Source organism: Oncorhynchus keta, chromosome 21, assembly GCF_023373465.1.
Source record: "Oncorhynchus keta strain PuntledgeMale-10-30-2019 chromosome 21, Oket_V2, whole genome shotgun sequence".
In the NCBI taxonomy this organism is placed as follows: domain Eukaryota; kingdom Metazoa; phylum Chordata; class Actinopteri; order Salmoniformes; family Salmonidae; genus Oncorhynchus; species Oncorhynchus keta.
The window spans coordinates 9,628,195-9,645,243 of record NC_068441.1 but is presented as its reverse complement, the minus strand read 5'-3'; the positions used below and the strand labels follow the sequence as shown (position 1 = coordinate 9,645,243).

At 40.5% G+C, this 17,049-nt stretch overlaps 1 protein-coding gene across 1 annotated transcript in view; it reads right to left on the bottom strand.

The window, feature by feature from the left end:
* Window positions 1-9,393: 9,393 nt before the first annotated feature.
* The window catches only part of LOC118400075 (forkhead box protein P1-B-like), a 213,566-nt gene continuing 205,910 nt past the window's right edge, over window positions 9,394-17,049 (bottom strand). The window contains 2 exon segments of the mRNA XM_035796499.2: window positions 9,394-13,953; window positions 16,689-16,855. Coding sequence (XP_035652392.2) covers window positions 13,815-13,953; window positions 16,689-16,855 — 306 coding nt within the window. The 3' untranslated portion in view covers window positions 9,394-13,814.

Genomic DNA, 17,049 nt, shown 5'->3' with positions numbered 1-17,049 from the left:
ACCACCTGCAACCATTTTATCTTCCCTTTGCAAGTTAACAATGAAATACAGAAAGAAAGAAGACGTACGACAGTGAATACCACAAGCTTTTCAATGCTTCTCAGACTTAAGTTGTTGCACTTGTCCTTTGTGGGAAAACACCGCAAAAAGTGTATTATTTCTGCATAACAAATTGAATCAGCTTAGCCTAGTTAAATAAAGGTTCAATTTAAAAATATATTTTAAAAAGCTCGCCATCATCACGACTGTGTCTGTATTCATCAATTCCCGTCTTGAATTAGGTGGCAGACTTAGACGTGGGTAGTTAGTGATGTGTGTGGACATGAAGATATAGGAGTACAGAGTCTGTATACACATAATTTCTTATTAATAACCAAGTCTATTTGATCAGGATCTATAGTCAAAGCACAGAGACACGGTCTCCAAATATCTGTGTTTATTTACGAGCTGTGTCACTAATCAGGATGTCTGTTAAATTCCTTACGGCTGAGAAATGTATTGACAATGCCTCTAGGTGTGCAAAGATCCACGGTGTAATCCTGCCTATGAGTAATGGTATTGAAGTTGAGCTGACTGGCAGCAGGGAGACGTTATGAAGCAAGCCTTCTGTAGCACAGTTGGTAGAGCATGGCGCTTGTAACGCCAGGGTAGTGGGTTCGATTCCCGGGACCACCCATACGTAGAATGTATGCACACATGACTGTAAGTCGCTTTGGATAAAAGCGTCTGCTAAATGGCATATATTCCTAAAAGATTCTTCCCCATCCTGGCAAATGCCTTAGATTATATGTCCACATACGGAGGCATTTTTCTCATTTACAATTGTGTGTCAGTGTAGTTTTTTTGTTGTTGCACAGCCTCACTTGTAATCAGTGAATTGCACTTTGTGGCGATAAGAGAATTGATTAGCTACCAGTCTTCTGGAGGCTTCGTGTTTAATTGGGTTCTTTTTTTTGCAGCCCACGTTGCTTAATAGTCAATACTGCTCCCTCAAACCCCTGTTGCATTTCATGCATTTGTTGGCATGCTGTTATTGAAGATAAAACAAGGTAAGGACATAATAGTCCTAGTTAATTGGCATCAGAAAGGAAAATGCTGTTATAACTTCATAACTTCTTAAGTCATGCCTTGTGCACAGCTAGACGTACACCAGTGTAAAATTTACATTTTAATGAAATATTTGAATAAGTACTTGAAATGCACTCTACCAAGTCTCCCAGTTCTAAAACCAACATTTCATGTTTGTGTTTTGAATGGCAGCGTCAGGGAAATTAGTATGTCAGTCATACAGATTAGGAAGGCATCAGTGTAAAGTCGCAGACTGCCTCAATCAAGGTTCACTGCAGGTAAACACTGGCCATGACATGTTTAAATGATAGCTTTTATGAAAGAGACAGTGTTACATTTAGAGGGAAATGTGAGAGGGAGACAGAGAGAGATTGCGTGTTCACACAAACATCAAACTGGGTTTCCATTTGGAATAATACGCTTTGCCAGGGTTTTGGTTGGATAAATGAGGAGTAATCTTTCAATCACAGCTCTAATAATAATGTATTAATGTAGGGTCAGGGTTAGTTAATAATCTAGTAATAATGTAAAAGTTGTTGGTTAGTTTGGTTATGGGTTAGATTCTATATGTTCATGTGTCAAGCCAACTTTTGTTGTTTGTAATGACACTGTACAGTTGAAGTCGGAAGTTTACATACACTTAGGTTGGAGTCATTAAAACTAATTTTCAACCACTCCACAAATTTCTTGATAACAAACTATAGTTTTGGCAAGTTGGTTAGGCCATCTACTTTGTGCATGACACAAGTACATTTTCCAACAATTGTTTACAGACAGATTATTTCACTTATAATTCATCAACATTCCAGTGGGTCAGAAGTTTACATACACTAAGTTGACTGTGCCTTTAAACAGCTTGGAAAATTCCAGAAAATTATGTAATGGCTTTAGAAGCTTCTGTTAGGCTAATTGACATCATTTGAGTCAATTGGAGGTGCACCTGTGGATGTATTTCAAGGCTGACCTTCAAACTCAGTTCCTCTTTGCTTGACGACATGGGAAAATCAAAAGAAATCAGGCAAGACCTCAGAAAGAAAATTGTAGACCTCCACAAGTCTGGTTCATCCTTGGGAGCAATTTACAAACGTCTGAAGGTACCACTTTCATCTGTACAAACAATAGTATGCAAGTATAAACAACATGGGACCAAGCAGCCATCATACCGCTCAGGAAGAAGAAGCGTTCTGTCTCCGAGAGATGAACGTACTTTGGTGCGAAAAGTGCAAATCAATCCCAGAACAACAGCAAAGAACCTTGTGAAGATGGTGGAGGAAACAGGTACAAAAGTATCTATATCCACAGTAAAACGTGTCCTATATCGACATAACCTGAAAGGCCATTGCTCCAAATCTGCCATAAAAAAAGCCAGACTACAGTTTGCAACTGCACATGGGGACAAAGATCGTACTTTTTTAGTCCTCTGGTCTGATGAAACAAAAATAGAACTGTTTGATCATAATGTTATGGGGGAGGCTTGCAAGCCAAAAAACACCATCCCAACCTTGAAGCACGGGGGTGGCAGCATCATGTTCTGGGGGTGCTTTGCTGCAGGAGGGACTGGTGCACTTCACAAAATAGATGGCATCATGAGGCAGGAAAGTTATGTTGATATATTGAAGCAACATCTCAAAACATCAGTCAGGAAGTTAAAGCTTGGTCGCAAATGGGTCTTCCAAATGGACAATGACCCCAAGCATACTTCCAAAGTCGTGGCAAAATGGCATAAGGACAACAAAGTCAAGGTATTGGAGTGGCCATCACAAAGCCCTGACCTCAATCCTATAGAAAATCTGTGGGCAGAACTGAAAAAGCGTGTGCGAGCAAGGAGGCCTACAAACCTGACTCAGTTACACCAGCTCTGTCAGGAGGAATGGGCCAAAATTCACCCAATTTATTGAGGGAAGATTGTGGAAGGCTACCTGAAATGTTTGACCCAAGTTAAACAATTTTAAGGCAATGCTTCCAAATACTAATTGAGTGTATGTAAACTTCTGACCCACTGGGAATGTGATGAAAGAAATAAAAGCTGATTATTCTGACATTTCACATTCTTAAAATAAAGTGGTGACCCTATCTGACCTAAGACAGGGAATTTTCACTAGGATTAAATGTCAGGAATTGAAAACTGAGTTTAAATGTATTTGGCTAAGGTGTATGTAAACCTCCGACTTCAACTGCATGTCTCTCCATGGAATTGTCTATGTTCGTGTTCCTTTGTGACCAGGTCGGCATCAACACACAAAATTCTCGAGAATTTTTGACATCCAAATTCAAACAACAACTTGGTGTCATCCATTAATTCATTGTGACATAAAGCGGGAGAGGGAATTGTAATTATTCATGTCGTTTTGCATCTCTTCAATTATTCAAACTCAAGAACACTGCTTAATGTTGAATATTGGAAGATGACAAAAAAAAATGCATCTTAATAGAGTTTGGCTGCTTGTTTGGGTGCCTTTCTTTTCTTATTTGGTCATGGGGTTTAGACAAAGGGAAGAATACAGATACCTGTAATTAATACCACAGTCGCATATAATGATGCAATTTTCAGATGCCCTCCTACTTCTTCTTATTGTAAGTCCTATCGCCATGTCTCGCAAACTCAGTCCTGGGGACCCCAAGGTGTGCACATTTTTTTTTTTTTTTTGCCCTTGCACTACACAGCTGACTCTAATAATCAACTCATCATTGATGATTTTAATTAGCTGTGTAGTGCTAGGACAAAAACCAAAAGGTGCAACTAACCAAAGTCTTATTGACGTGCTGTAGTATAGACCAGTGGGAACCCAACCTTTTTCGGTAACTGTACCACAAAGTATATTTAGCTCTGCCTTAAGTACCCCCTCATGTGCATTTTACCATTAGGCCTATGGTCTCATGAGTCTTCTCAAGTACCCCCTGTGGATAGGCCAAGTATCCCCAGGGGTCCCAGTACACTGATATAGGCAACTTAACAGTATGATTGTAGGATGGTTTAGGAACAATATTATACAAACGTTTCATACATCTAACCTATCTACAAACTCCCCGCGCAGTTGTCGGGTACATCGATGCAAATTAGGCCTGACTTTGACGATACGTTTCTTCTTTGCAGGTTTCTGTGTTTTAAGAGGTAATGGAAAGCCACTGGAACACAATAAGGTGATGGTTGAGGTGAGCTTGCTTTACCGGGCTGATTCATGCTAATTCTAGGAGACCCCAAACCATCTGAGATACGCTACGTATTTGGCAAACTACTTGATAAAATGTACAAAAGCACACCCCATCATTCACTATCACACAAGGTTACACTCCAGTACTCACATTTTTCTTTTCATGCCAGTATTATAACACACAACAGTTCCCCCTCCTCTGTAATGGTGTATAGAATACAAGGAGACGTCCAAGGCACTTTGCTATTTAATCAACAGGAGTAATTAGTGTTGGCTACACACAGAGGAGTGCTATAACTGATGTGATAAGTACCTTTATTCTAACATCAGCCCTGCTCTTCCGAACTTCCCTTTTAATTGCTCGGACTCTTTGAAACCTAGATGTGGCTCCTAATGAAGAAGAAAGCCAGGCAAGCATTAATATGTGTACTGTTGGAGCTGGGACTGTGAGCTGGGAGCCATGCAGGCCCAGCCTTATTTAGACTGGGGGAGGGGTTATCCAGGCATGCCTTTTGAACAGCAGGTGGTAATTGAAACAAAACAAGGGCTGATTAGCGAAGCGTCTGGCAACTCATGATCCAAACAGTGCCGCTACAGAAAAGCCCAAACACAAGAGCCCTGGAATAAAGTGGTCATCATCTAATTAACAGAACATGTTTTAATTACAGAGTAAACCAAGCAGCGCAGTGTGTCAATTTAACTGATGTGGTAAGTGCCAGTTTACAATATCAGAAACAGACAAATAATTGGTATCTAATTACAGGCAGGTCTATTGCACACCAGCGCCTCCAGCCCATCTTAATAAACAAGTTTTTACATCAAACCATGAATAGCAAATACTGCAGGGCTGCTAATTGCCACACACTGCAATATTGGGAATGTGCCAGCTTTGGCTATTTAGGTAAAGCTCTTGTGTGGATTGCTGTTGCTCTGCCATGCTTTAATTAGAATGAAATGAGGAGCAGGAATCAAGTTGTGTTAGTGAAATCCAATAGAAGTAAATAGGACGACTGGCTAATCGGCCCATTGGGTTTCCCTGAGGTTGGTTTGGCTCTAGTCATAGAATATCTCCATGCAACTCTAGTAAGCTTTGTTCACACTGCAGGCCTTCATTCTCAAATCAGTTTTGTTTTTTAAATCCGTTTTGGAATACTGACTGTCCAAACAGCAAGTTACGTGACCAAATCGGATGTGTGTGTTCAGACCATAGAGAATGATAGAGTATTCATCTTTGTATCTGTCGCACTATGGTTTTGTGAGCACGTGGGTAGCGCCATTGAGGCCATCTCCATTTTGAAGTAGTCTATTGACTGTCTGAAAACCACTTGACAGTCGAATGACCAATTGAGGGGCAAATAAATCCGATTTGACTGTTCAGACACAAGTCACATTGCCAGGAATCAGATTTGTATCTGATTTCAGATGTTGTTTGAAATGTGGCTTGAAATATCGGATTCGATGTTGCTTTTTGGCTGTTCAGAATGCTGGGAAAAGAAAAGATTTGAATCTGATTTGCAAAAAACTTGGCTGTAGACTACAATAACTAAAATGTGAGAATACGACAATGATGGCCAGATATGTCTATGTATTGTAGGGTTTCATCCAATATATATATTTCATATTCATACAATGATTGTTCATATTGTCATACAATATATGATACCAGTGAAACGTTTGGACACACCTACTCATTCAAGGGTTTTTATTTATTTGTAGTGAAGTATAGTGAAGACATCAAAACTATGAAAGAACACATGGATTCATGTAGTAAGCAAAAAAAAAAAGTGTTAAAAAAAATGTATGAAGCTGGTTGTGAGAATGCCAAGAGCTTGCAAAGCTGTCATCGAGGCAAAGGGTGGCTACTTTGAAGAATCTAAAATGTAAAATATATTTTGATTTGTTTAACACTTTTACTACATGATTCCATATGTGTTATTTCATAGTTTTGATGTCTTCACTATTATTCTACAATGTAGAAAATAGTACAAATAAAGAAAAACCCTCGAATGACTAGGCGTGTCCAAACTTTTGACTGGTACAGTAAATAATTGCTTAATTTGTCTTGCTGATTGATGAATGGCGCCTACTGTTGTATAAGGAGCGCTGGAGCCTACAGTATCACAACACTGCAAAGCCCATAATCTGATTCATTATTTTGAAAAAGTGAAATGAATGATTAGTGGTTTGATTTAATATGGTGTTTTCTCACCACAGCAGATGCATGTTGATGGATGAGCACCACAACATTGTTGGGCTAAAAAGATTTTCTCTCACTCAGTCAGGCTGTTTTTCAACAGCATGCCACTCAACCTTTGATGTAATCAATGTAAGACTCCTGTAATGCAGATGCACACTAAATTATTGATTTCTATTCATGCTTACTATACACTGAGTGTACAAAACATTAGGAACACCTTCCTAATATAGTTTCACTCCCTTTTGCCCTCAAAACAGCCTCAATTCGTCAGGGCATGGACACTACAAAGTGTTGAAAGCGTTCCACAGGGATGCTGGCCCCATGTTGACTCCAATGCTTCCAACAGTTGTGTCAAGTTGGCTGGATGTCCTTTGGGTGGTGAACCAGTCTTGATAAACACGGGAAACTGTTGAGTGTGAAAAACCCAGCAGCGTTGCAGTTCTTGACACACACAAACTGATGCGCCCCGGCAACATACCCCGTTCAAAGCCACTTAAATCTTTTGTCTTGCCCATTCACGCTCTGAATGGCACACATACACAATCCATGTCTCAATTGTCCTTCTTAAAAGTAATTCTTTAACCTGTCTCCTCCCCTTCAGCTACACTGATTGAAGTGGGTTTAACAGGTGACATCAATAATGCATCAAAGCTTTCACCTGGTCAGTTTGTCATGGAAAGATGTTTTGTACACTACGTACACACTACCATTCAAAAGTTTGGGGTCACTTAGAAATCTCCTTGTTTTTGAAAAGTAAATTTTTTGTCCATTAAAATAACAGAAATGTATCAGAAATACAGTGTAGACATTATTAATGTTGGAAATTACTATTGTAGCTGGAAAATGCTGATTTTTAATGGAATATCTACATAGGCATACAGAGGCCCGTTATCAGCAACCATCACTCCTGTGTTCCAATGTCACCTTGTGTTAGCTAATCCAAATGTATCCTTTTAAAAGGCTAATTGATCATTACAAAACTATTTAGCAATTATGTTAGCACAGCTGAAAACTTTTCTGATTAAAGAAGCAATAAAACTGGCCTTCTTTAGACTAGTTGAGTATCTGGAGAATCAGCATTTGTGGGTTCGATTACAGGCTCAACATGACCAGAAACAAATAACTTTCTTCTGAAACGAGTAAATCTATTCTTGTTCTGAGAAATGAAGGCTATTCCATGCGAGAAATTGCCAAGCAACTGAAGATCTGGTCCAACACTGTGTACCAACTCCGTGTACCACTCACTTCACAGAACAGCGCAAACTGGCTCTAACCAAAATAGAAAGAGGAGTGGGAGGCCCCAGTGCACAACTGTGCAAGAGGACAAGTACATTTGAATGTCTAGTTGGAGAAACAGATGCCTCACAAGTCCTCAACTGGCAGCTTCTTTAAATAGTACCCGCAAAACACCAGTCTCAACGCCAACAGTGAAGAGGCGACGCCGGGATGCTGGCCTTCTAGGCAGAGTTGCAAAGAAAAAGCCATATCTCAGACTGGCCAATAAAAAGAAAATATTAAGATGGGCAAAATAACACAGACATGGACAGAGGACTTAATGATATGGGCTATTTTGCTTCCACTTGTCCAGGGGCCCTTGTTAAGGTCAACGGCATCATGAACGTTACCAAGTACCAGGACATCATTAAGCCAGAAACCTGGTTGCCTCTGCCAGAAGGCTCTGACTCTTCCAGCGAGATAAACCCAAGCACACATCAAATCCACAAAGAAATGGTTAATTGACCACAAAATCTATTTTTTGCAATGGTCATCTCAGTCTCCAGACTTGAACCCCATTGAAAACCTGTGGTTTGAATTGAAGAGGTCATTCCATAAGCGCAGACAAAGGATATCAGATCTGGAAAGATTATGTATGGAGGAATGACCTAAGATCCCTCCCAATAAGTTCTCCAATCTCAAAAAAACATTTTTGAAAAAGGCTCAGTGTCGTAATCCTCACAAAGGGATGGTGCTGAAGTATTGAAACATGGGATCCAATCATTTTGACACCTATCTTTTTGAGATTGTTAAACAAAATCTATTTCTCTGAGCAATTGTATTAGTATAGAATATAATTTGTCCATTTTGAGCATACAATATAGCTCAGTATTTTGATTATTTATCAAGAGATCCAATCATTCTCCAGCCAACTGTACTGTTTATTACTAGAGATACAACATGGAAATTCAGGACCCCAAATGCTAGATAATATATTGCCAGCAAAAAGATTGGTCATGATTTTATATTGTTTCTATTAAATCTCATCTTTCAATGGCTTTAATTAATAATATACTTGTGACATTTATGTATAGGAGCAATAAGCTAAGCGAGAAACAATTTATGTCACCTAAAGCTTTTTAACGAATCAATGCAGCTATTTGTAATTGCTTGTTTCACAAGATTAAAAGTACTTAGACTTGATCTCTGTCTCCTGTTTTGTGGCCAACATGACCTGTGCTTCCGTCATAAAAAAGCAAGTCTTGGTCATCAGCGTTAATTCCCGTCAAGAAATCCATATCGCTAATATTTCTGGAATTTTAATGCAGTTACAATTTATAGCTTATCAAATGCTGTTACCTAAATTGATGTTAGAACAGTTTAACTGTCTATTTTTAATTACAAGATAATTTAATGTTGAGGCTGATATGATAGTGGTGGTCCGACTCAGACAGACTCAGAGGTCCTGCAGAAGGTGACAAACAGGCCTGTATCTGTGACAATCTAACCTATACAACAACAACAATAATCTAAAAATTATAATATTATTGTAAACTGTAGGTGTAATCGTTTTGAGGAGCTTTTTGTAGTATAAAGTACCCAGGCAAAATAACATGAAGAAATAAATGATCAAGTGGCCTTTTTGGTTTGCTGCGTCCTGCGTTGGTACACATGGACAAGGCAACTATGATTTCAGTATTTTTTTTGTAAGCAGATCCCTACCATTTCAACCAAGTAAGAAATGACTTCAGGAAACAAACGTGAACAACCAGCATTTTATTGCATTTTTAGAATGCTTACGTCAGTTATCGAGACTGACTGTACAACAGAATACTCTGCATCAGACAGACCAGGAATGATGAGGAGATTACAGACTGATGATGGAGGTGATGAGCAGAATATTTAGTTAATAAAACAGAAAACTACAGACTACAGCTTCAACAGAAAACTAACCTAACTGCTGAAACATTAAAGCACCGTGACAGCTGCTCTGCTGTACCCTCTTCCCTCCCTCCCTCCCTCCCTCTGCCAGAAGCAAGGGTTGAGAGGATGATGGTACAACACAGTGGTGAACGACAGTGGGGTGGATCATGATTGATGGAACCGTGGCAAATTAGCATGTCCACAAGTGTCTTGAGGGGGAATCTGATGCCGCCTACACAGAGCACAGCAAGGTCAAAAGGTTACTCGACTTGGGTTGATATTTCTTGTTCAAAATTCAACATACAGTATATCAAGGACGAGTACAGTCCGACTCACATCAAACGTTTAACCTTTAAGCTCCACTTAAGACTGCTACCTGATGTGCTTGGCTTTACTTATCATGAAAAAATAACAGTTGAGATAAAAATATAACAAAAAAACGGTATGTATTTCACCTAATGATGATGGGCTGATGATGATGACATCACTGATGATGTACGTATGAATGAATCGATTCCTCTGGAATAAAAACGAAGCATTTAACAAATACTCTACATCTTGGCACTGCATATTTTTCTTATTTTTCCTATTAGTTTCATATAAAATATCATTAGATTGATACACCCTTATACTATTACTGACCACTTAACTATTATTTCTCATCTCTGTGACCCTGGAATTAGTCATGCAAGATACCTCAGTCTTGTAGAGGAAATATACCTGTCTGCCCTTTCGCCGAGCAGTAATGTTTAACATATAGCCACAGAAGGCAGTGGTTGGACCATCAAAAGGAAGTATCAAAAACAGCTTAACACAAGGAAGAACAAAATCTGTACAAAATCCTTAGGTCAATGATAACAGAGAAAAAGTCTGTTTCCTATTTTACAGTTTAAAATCCAAAATCTGGGATAATCCCCCACCCTGCCCCGCCCATCTCGCACAGATGTCTGCATGTATGACGTTTTAAAGCAAGGATTACTAAGTAAAATACATTTGCAGTACAGTTTGCTATTCCAATACATACAGCAATTTTTCAAAGCTTTTTTTTTTTTAAAGCTAACACAAAGCAGTTGTGATAAAGCAAAAATAATAACACACATGTCATTTTTTGATCTTTGAAAGAAACAAGCAAAGAAAACGACAAGAAAAAGACACAAGGCGCTATACTAACAACCTACTGTTGTAAAGCCCACGACCAAGCGACTGACAGTAAGACTGTGAAAAAGGGGATCAAATAAAGTTAGGTGATTTCTTCATGAAAAAAGGCCTGAGGTTTGGATTGATTTTGCAAAAAGGACGCGAGACCCTCAAGATAAACAAGCTCAAATGTTGTATTCTTATCTTTTCTTTTTTTTTTTTGCCTTTAAAAAAATATTTTTTCACTCACTACAGTTTTAGACTACACATGCAAGACATACAACTAAATGCAACTGAGTGAAACACATTTTTTCTCTCTTAATTTAATCATTCCCTATAGGTTTGAACTGAGGTCTGTGTACTAACAATTTTTCTCATGCTGTTATCTTTAGTAATGTCAAGCTACACATGCTGAGAATGCTCTAATCTACCAGCTTTCCCCCCTTTAGAATACCAAGCAAATCAGCAGAAGACTGGCTTTGGATGAGATCGAGTTGTTCTCACGATCCCAGTCCGGCTGTTACTGACCCATCCCACAGCTGCCTGCTATTGGATATTAAATACATTTTCTGAAAACCACAGATTGCCCTTTTCATTAGCAATAGGAAACGCATGATGAAATGTTCAAATAACTGCCATAAAGTACCTTGTACCCAGCTTATTAGTTGACAGGAGTGTTTTTTAATATAAAAAGTAATACGTTGACAGAAACTAAACACAATCATAAAGCCGTGCCAATGTTAACAGAGAACACTAGAATCCCGTCAAGATAGCAGGACTCACTCAAGAGTGGCATACAATCGTTGGGAAGGGTACAAATTCATAAAGAATAAAAAAACAAACAAAATATTTAATCATTGTGTGGTCCAGTTGAAGTAAAGAATCCTTTTTCACATTGTTCTCTGCAAAGCTCTCCTGTCTACTGGTAAATCAGCATTGTTATTATCATCATCTCCTTTTATCCACCCCCTTATGTTGCACAGTAATCTGCTGCTGATAGATGGACAGAGTGATCCCTTTCCCTCTCATTGGTCCAAAGACCATGCTCCCCTAATTTGGTCATAATGTTTGTCTGACTCTGCATCTCCCTTGAGGTTTTGGTCACTGCAAAGTCCTGCAGCTACTGTACTCGTCATGACAACCCTTTGGCTTTAAAGGTGATGACAGTCCGACTGCTTGAGGAGCACCCTCTCTAATCAATGAACCATTGGCTTGACAAAGCTGAGACTATACTCCCATCAATAGATCCTGTCACATCCAATGGGAGAGAATGGAGGATATTTGGCCTTATCTGCTATTGCATGAAACAGAGAACATCGTTTTTACTTTGTAGTTTATCTTTGGTAGTCACAGAACAAGATATCCGACACATCAACAACTAAATACAAAAGTAAAACTAAAAACGGAACTAATAATAATAAATAAAAATGCAAAGTGGTTGCAGTCTTTAAAAAGTCAGTCTTTGACCGAGCATATTCCGTTTCATATCAATATACCAAACCTAGGATCAAGCCCATTTGTGTTCAGCCTCACAGCCCCACAGTCCCTGCATCAATCCCATTCACTCTATCGCAGGGCCTACACCACTACTCTGACTTGGTCATTGGGTTCTGCTGATGTTGACTACCGACTGTACCAGATCATCAGTTCGCTTGTGGAAGGGTGGGCATCTGGGGCCGTAACATGGCTGACAAATACCGGAATGAAGCAATGATCAGGTCTTATTGCCCGTTTTGGGATTATCCCGAAATTAAGGACATTAATATTTAATCTGATGTGTGTAATTATTAATAATCACTCAGAACTGAGAGAGCCAACTGGTCATGCATATGGTAAAAGACATGACAACTATAGGGAATGCACTTTGATATCGTCAAGCCTGGCCAAACAATCCCTCCATGAGTGAAATGACTAGACACGTTTGACCTACGATGACAGTTGTCTTCAGGAATCACAACTATCTGGTCTAAAATATCATCTTTGTCTTGCACACCTGGCATTTCATTTTCTTTCTAAAACTGGGAGCTTGTGAATGATCAGAAATGTGGATGCAGCTAACATGCACTGCCGTGAAGGGCTGTTCTCAGACATCATTTCATGAGGATAAATCATAACCTGCATGATTTCTCTGTCATTCATTCCCATCTTAAATTAAACTTCATTGATGCGTGGAGAGAGCCTTCATTACGAGTAGTGCATTGCAGACGGACTTCATGAGCTTGGGGGGATGGGCTACATGTCAGGGAGGTGGCATTCTGAAGCATGTGGAATAAATGACAGAAAAATACTACTTGGTATTTTGACATTCTGCTTCATGTAAAAAACAACAACATGGAGACAACATGAAAGGAAATCATATAAGCATTCATCAAGTGCTGACCATCCAGAATCTCCACAGCACGGGCATGAGGTCTGATCAGTTAAAGAAATCAAAAGCGATAAAGAGCAATGTACAATGAAAAAGACATACATTTAGATTTTAAACCCCTCACCCTCAAAACACACCAAAAAACATCCCTCCCACCCTAGATGGAAGCAAACCAATGAAGTTTTGAAGGCAGTGACAATTAACAAAATATACACACACACACACACACACACACACACAGTGTAAATTAAATGTCAGTCAATATCTCTTAAGTTTATGGGCATATGGGCGTATGTGTGTGTGTGTGTGTGTGTGTGTGTGTGTGTGTGTGTGTGTGAGAGAGAAAAAGACAGAGAACCCCTCAGCAGTCCGTGCTCAGTGTGGTTGAGTGGGCTGCATGCAGTCCATACTGGCTGCACAGTGCAGGTCCAAGTCCATCCTGGATTTTAAATCACCACACTAACCAAGAAGTCCCCAGTACCAAACATGTCCATCCAACGCATGTTGAGTAGAAATGTCTTTTTTTTTTCGTTCACTTAAACCAAAAAGTAGATATAAATCAAAAATACTCCCAAGTGAGACGTATTCTCGTTCTTGTGTTTTTCACTATGTATTTAATGGCACTAAAAGTCAATTGGAAACATTTGATAGCTGTCATCAGAGGGCTGAGACTGCAGTCTTGTATCTGTGTTATCTGTGACGTCGTGGCATCTCACAGATGACTAAGGTTAGTTCTGCCTCTGGGGGCCTGGCCTTACAGCATGTCATCGTGGCCCTGGTCGTCATCGTAATCTCTGTGGTGACCGAAATCTGGACTGTGGTTGGCCGTCATCACAAGGGAGAGGGGGCCTTCGTGGTCCTCCGGGTCCAGCGGTTCCTCTTTAATGTGATGCCTGTGTGGAAACAGAACACAAACAGACAGGGGATGGTCCAGTTAGTTCATCTTTAGCTGGTTAAACCCTTGTTGAACCTTTCATTCTCTCTCAAAAACAGAATCACAGACATGTATTGATTCAGAAATTAGAGACAAAAACAAATGAATGGCTCTAATGAATCTCTGAAAGGGGCCTCACTGGGCTGGGCTTGATGATAATTTCACCTTCCTTTGAGGTATTCCAATCCCAGGAAACCGGCAGGCTTTATTTTCATAGCAGCTGACAACTGGGTATTCACTTAGAATTGATAAATGAGGAAGATTAACAACGTGCGACGGGGAGAGAGAAGAATGGACTCTGCGGAGGGAGCGAGTGGGGGGTTTGTCAGCCTCCTGGTGGCGGTGGATCAGTGGCGTGCTGTGTGTTCCCCTTCCTACTCGTTAACATGCACAACCTGCGAGGCGGGTCTCCAGAGGATGACCCCGAGCCGGCTTCTATCATTAATCAACTTCAAGCAAACACAGCGACCAGACAACGCTATACATGCTTTAAACTCCGAAATTAATGCATATTTTCACCCAAGTGTCAATAAGAGAAGAAAAGCGTTGGCAGGAAGGCGCGAGAGCAGAGCAGAAAGGCACACTCAACACAACACTGTGATAAGAAACAGAGCCCTTACGAGAATAATAACACTGTCAGTTGTAAACAAGGCAAAACATGAACCCAGCCCACTGCCTGGGCAAAGGAGGCGCTAAAGAGATGAGATCTGCCAAATTCTCATTACAGAAACACTGCAGGAATAAAGCGCACGGGATGGAGGCTCCACAGGCGCAGAGAGGAGGGAAAAAGGGGGTAGCATATTATGAGCAGCTGCGGGATATTTTCCCCCTTTTCTAACCATTTTAATTGTTCTTTTTTAGAACTCGATACACAGAGTCAAATAACGATATATTATCATCCAAAAATAATATGGCAATGTGTAACTGTATACATTTATGTCCCCCGTCACTATGTGTCAGTACGAGATGCCGAGCTCGTTTTGACCAGCGGCATGCACGTTCCAGATTTATTTACCCACAAACGTTACACAAATTAGATGTATTTACCCACAGACTTGAAAACAAGTTCAACACAAACGAGCTGACAAAACAGGGAGAAAAGTAAAGTCAGCTTTTCTACTGGTTTCAGATCAAAGTAACTCCACAAGTCACATCGCCTCAGGTCTCAATCCCTCGCTGCAGGGCAAACATGAAATTGTTATTATTATGCTATTGAACTGCATGCTGATTCCACACTCTGCTTTTAATTAGCTGGCTGAGGCTGGATACCTGATTATAGTCTTCCTGTAAAATAAAACGGCCCCTGTTTTCCTCCCTGTGTTAAAAGCCTAACTCTGATGAACACCATGCAGGGCTGTGAGATAGGCAGCTGGTAAACACATGTAAGGCCTGGGCCACTCCATAGCCAAGCCTGATGTCTGTACACCAGGTGAAGAGCTGTGAGCCAGGTTTGGTTCGGGTGGGACGAGGATGTTGCGAGTCTGCAGATTGTGTGAGGTGCATCTCTTGCAGAACAGAGAGGAGAGAGGGAGCCGGCTTGAGAGCGATAGAGGGTGCTAGCTCGTAAACCTGAACGTTTGTTTGAAGGCGTGCTGCTTCATAGAAGATAGAGGAAATGTGGCGCTGCGCAAACGCACTGAAGTTGAACGCTCGGACAAATGTTCTACTCGTAGAAAGCTTATCCTCACGGAGTAATTGTGAAAAAGCTCAGAATATGGGTTTAATCAGCCTCAAGATAAAGAGAGGGAGAGAGACACAGGCAGCCTTTGGGCCAGCACACCCATCCTGTCTCTGCCTTTCCTGTTCCAGAGCGATGCCCAAAGCTATGTTCACAGTGATTAGGGATGGCACTTTTCTCCATTTCGCCACAAGCTCAATACTGCACCTTTTTGTTTTCCGGCACAACTTCCCTCTAGCTCTGATGTTTTACGGGGCCATCCCTAAATCTAGCAGAGCTGCACATCGGTGCCCCACATCTGGAAACGATGCTGCCTGCCCCATATTATTTTAGGCTTCAAACAACTTAGCAGACACTCCTATACAACAAGTGAATAGGGAACTGTGGTTTCCAGGCCGACCACAGCTTTCCTACATGGGAACCGTGGACTATTTCTTCTAGAATAATTATGCTTTTTTTCTTGTTTGTCTTTCGACGGCTCAGAGGGTTCTGAACGTGTTGGAGCTCATGTTTCAGTGTGGAGGAGACAGCAGCTTTGTCACTTTTCTTTCTGGCATTTTGTATATATTTGTAATAAATCGAAGAGGTAATTATGGCTGGACTCAGCAGATGGCAGGACACATTTTTGAACCGTAATAAAGAAGAGTTTATAAACTTTGTGTTGAAATAACAGAGGGCTCCGGTCTTTTCTTCCCTGCCTTGCCTGGCTTTAAAACCTTCCAGAAGGTGGAGTTTCCATTTTCAGGGAGGGCTGCAGCCACAGTCCTGGCCCTGACCCTTCATTCAACTGTGCCAATATCATCCTCTCTTCATTTATAATCCTGTTTATCACTCTTCATTTAGTATAACATTGACATTTAATATAAAATTCTAAAGCATTTGAGTGGATTTTGAAATGTTCTATCAAAATCCATTATATTTGGGATCTATTTGAATCAGTGGTGACCAGCTGAAACTCTTTCCTTTCCTCCAGTCTTAAACAAATACTGCAGATAAAAAAGTAAGGAGCCACTCACATAGCTGGCAAGGGAGAGCGTCCTGGACTGCTGTCACTGCCGTTGCTGTTTCCATGGTCCATCGCTCCGTTCATCTCCTCTCGGATGGCATTCGCCAGGGAGTTGAGGGTGGGACTTCCAATGGAAGCAGTAGTGTATAGAGGTATGTTGTTTTCTGCCATTGAAGCCTGAAAAGCATGCACAGTGTTAAAACAGTGAAACGGAAGAAAACTGTCAGCACTTTTCAGCCTGCCAACCCACCACCCGCACATCCAAAACAAGGAAGAATGACCAGGAATAGGAGGTGGACACAGTGTTATGTTTATTATTTCCTGCCTTTCTTTCCCTCACAGTAAAAGGTTAAAAGGTAAAGTAGTGAACG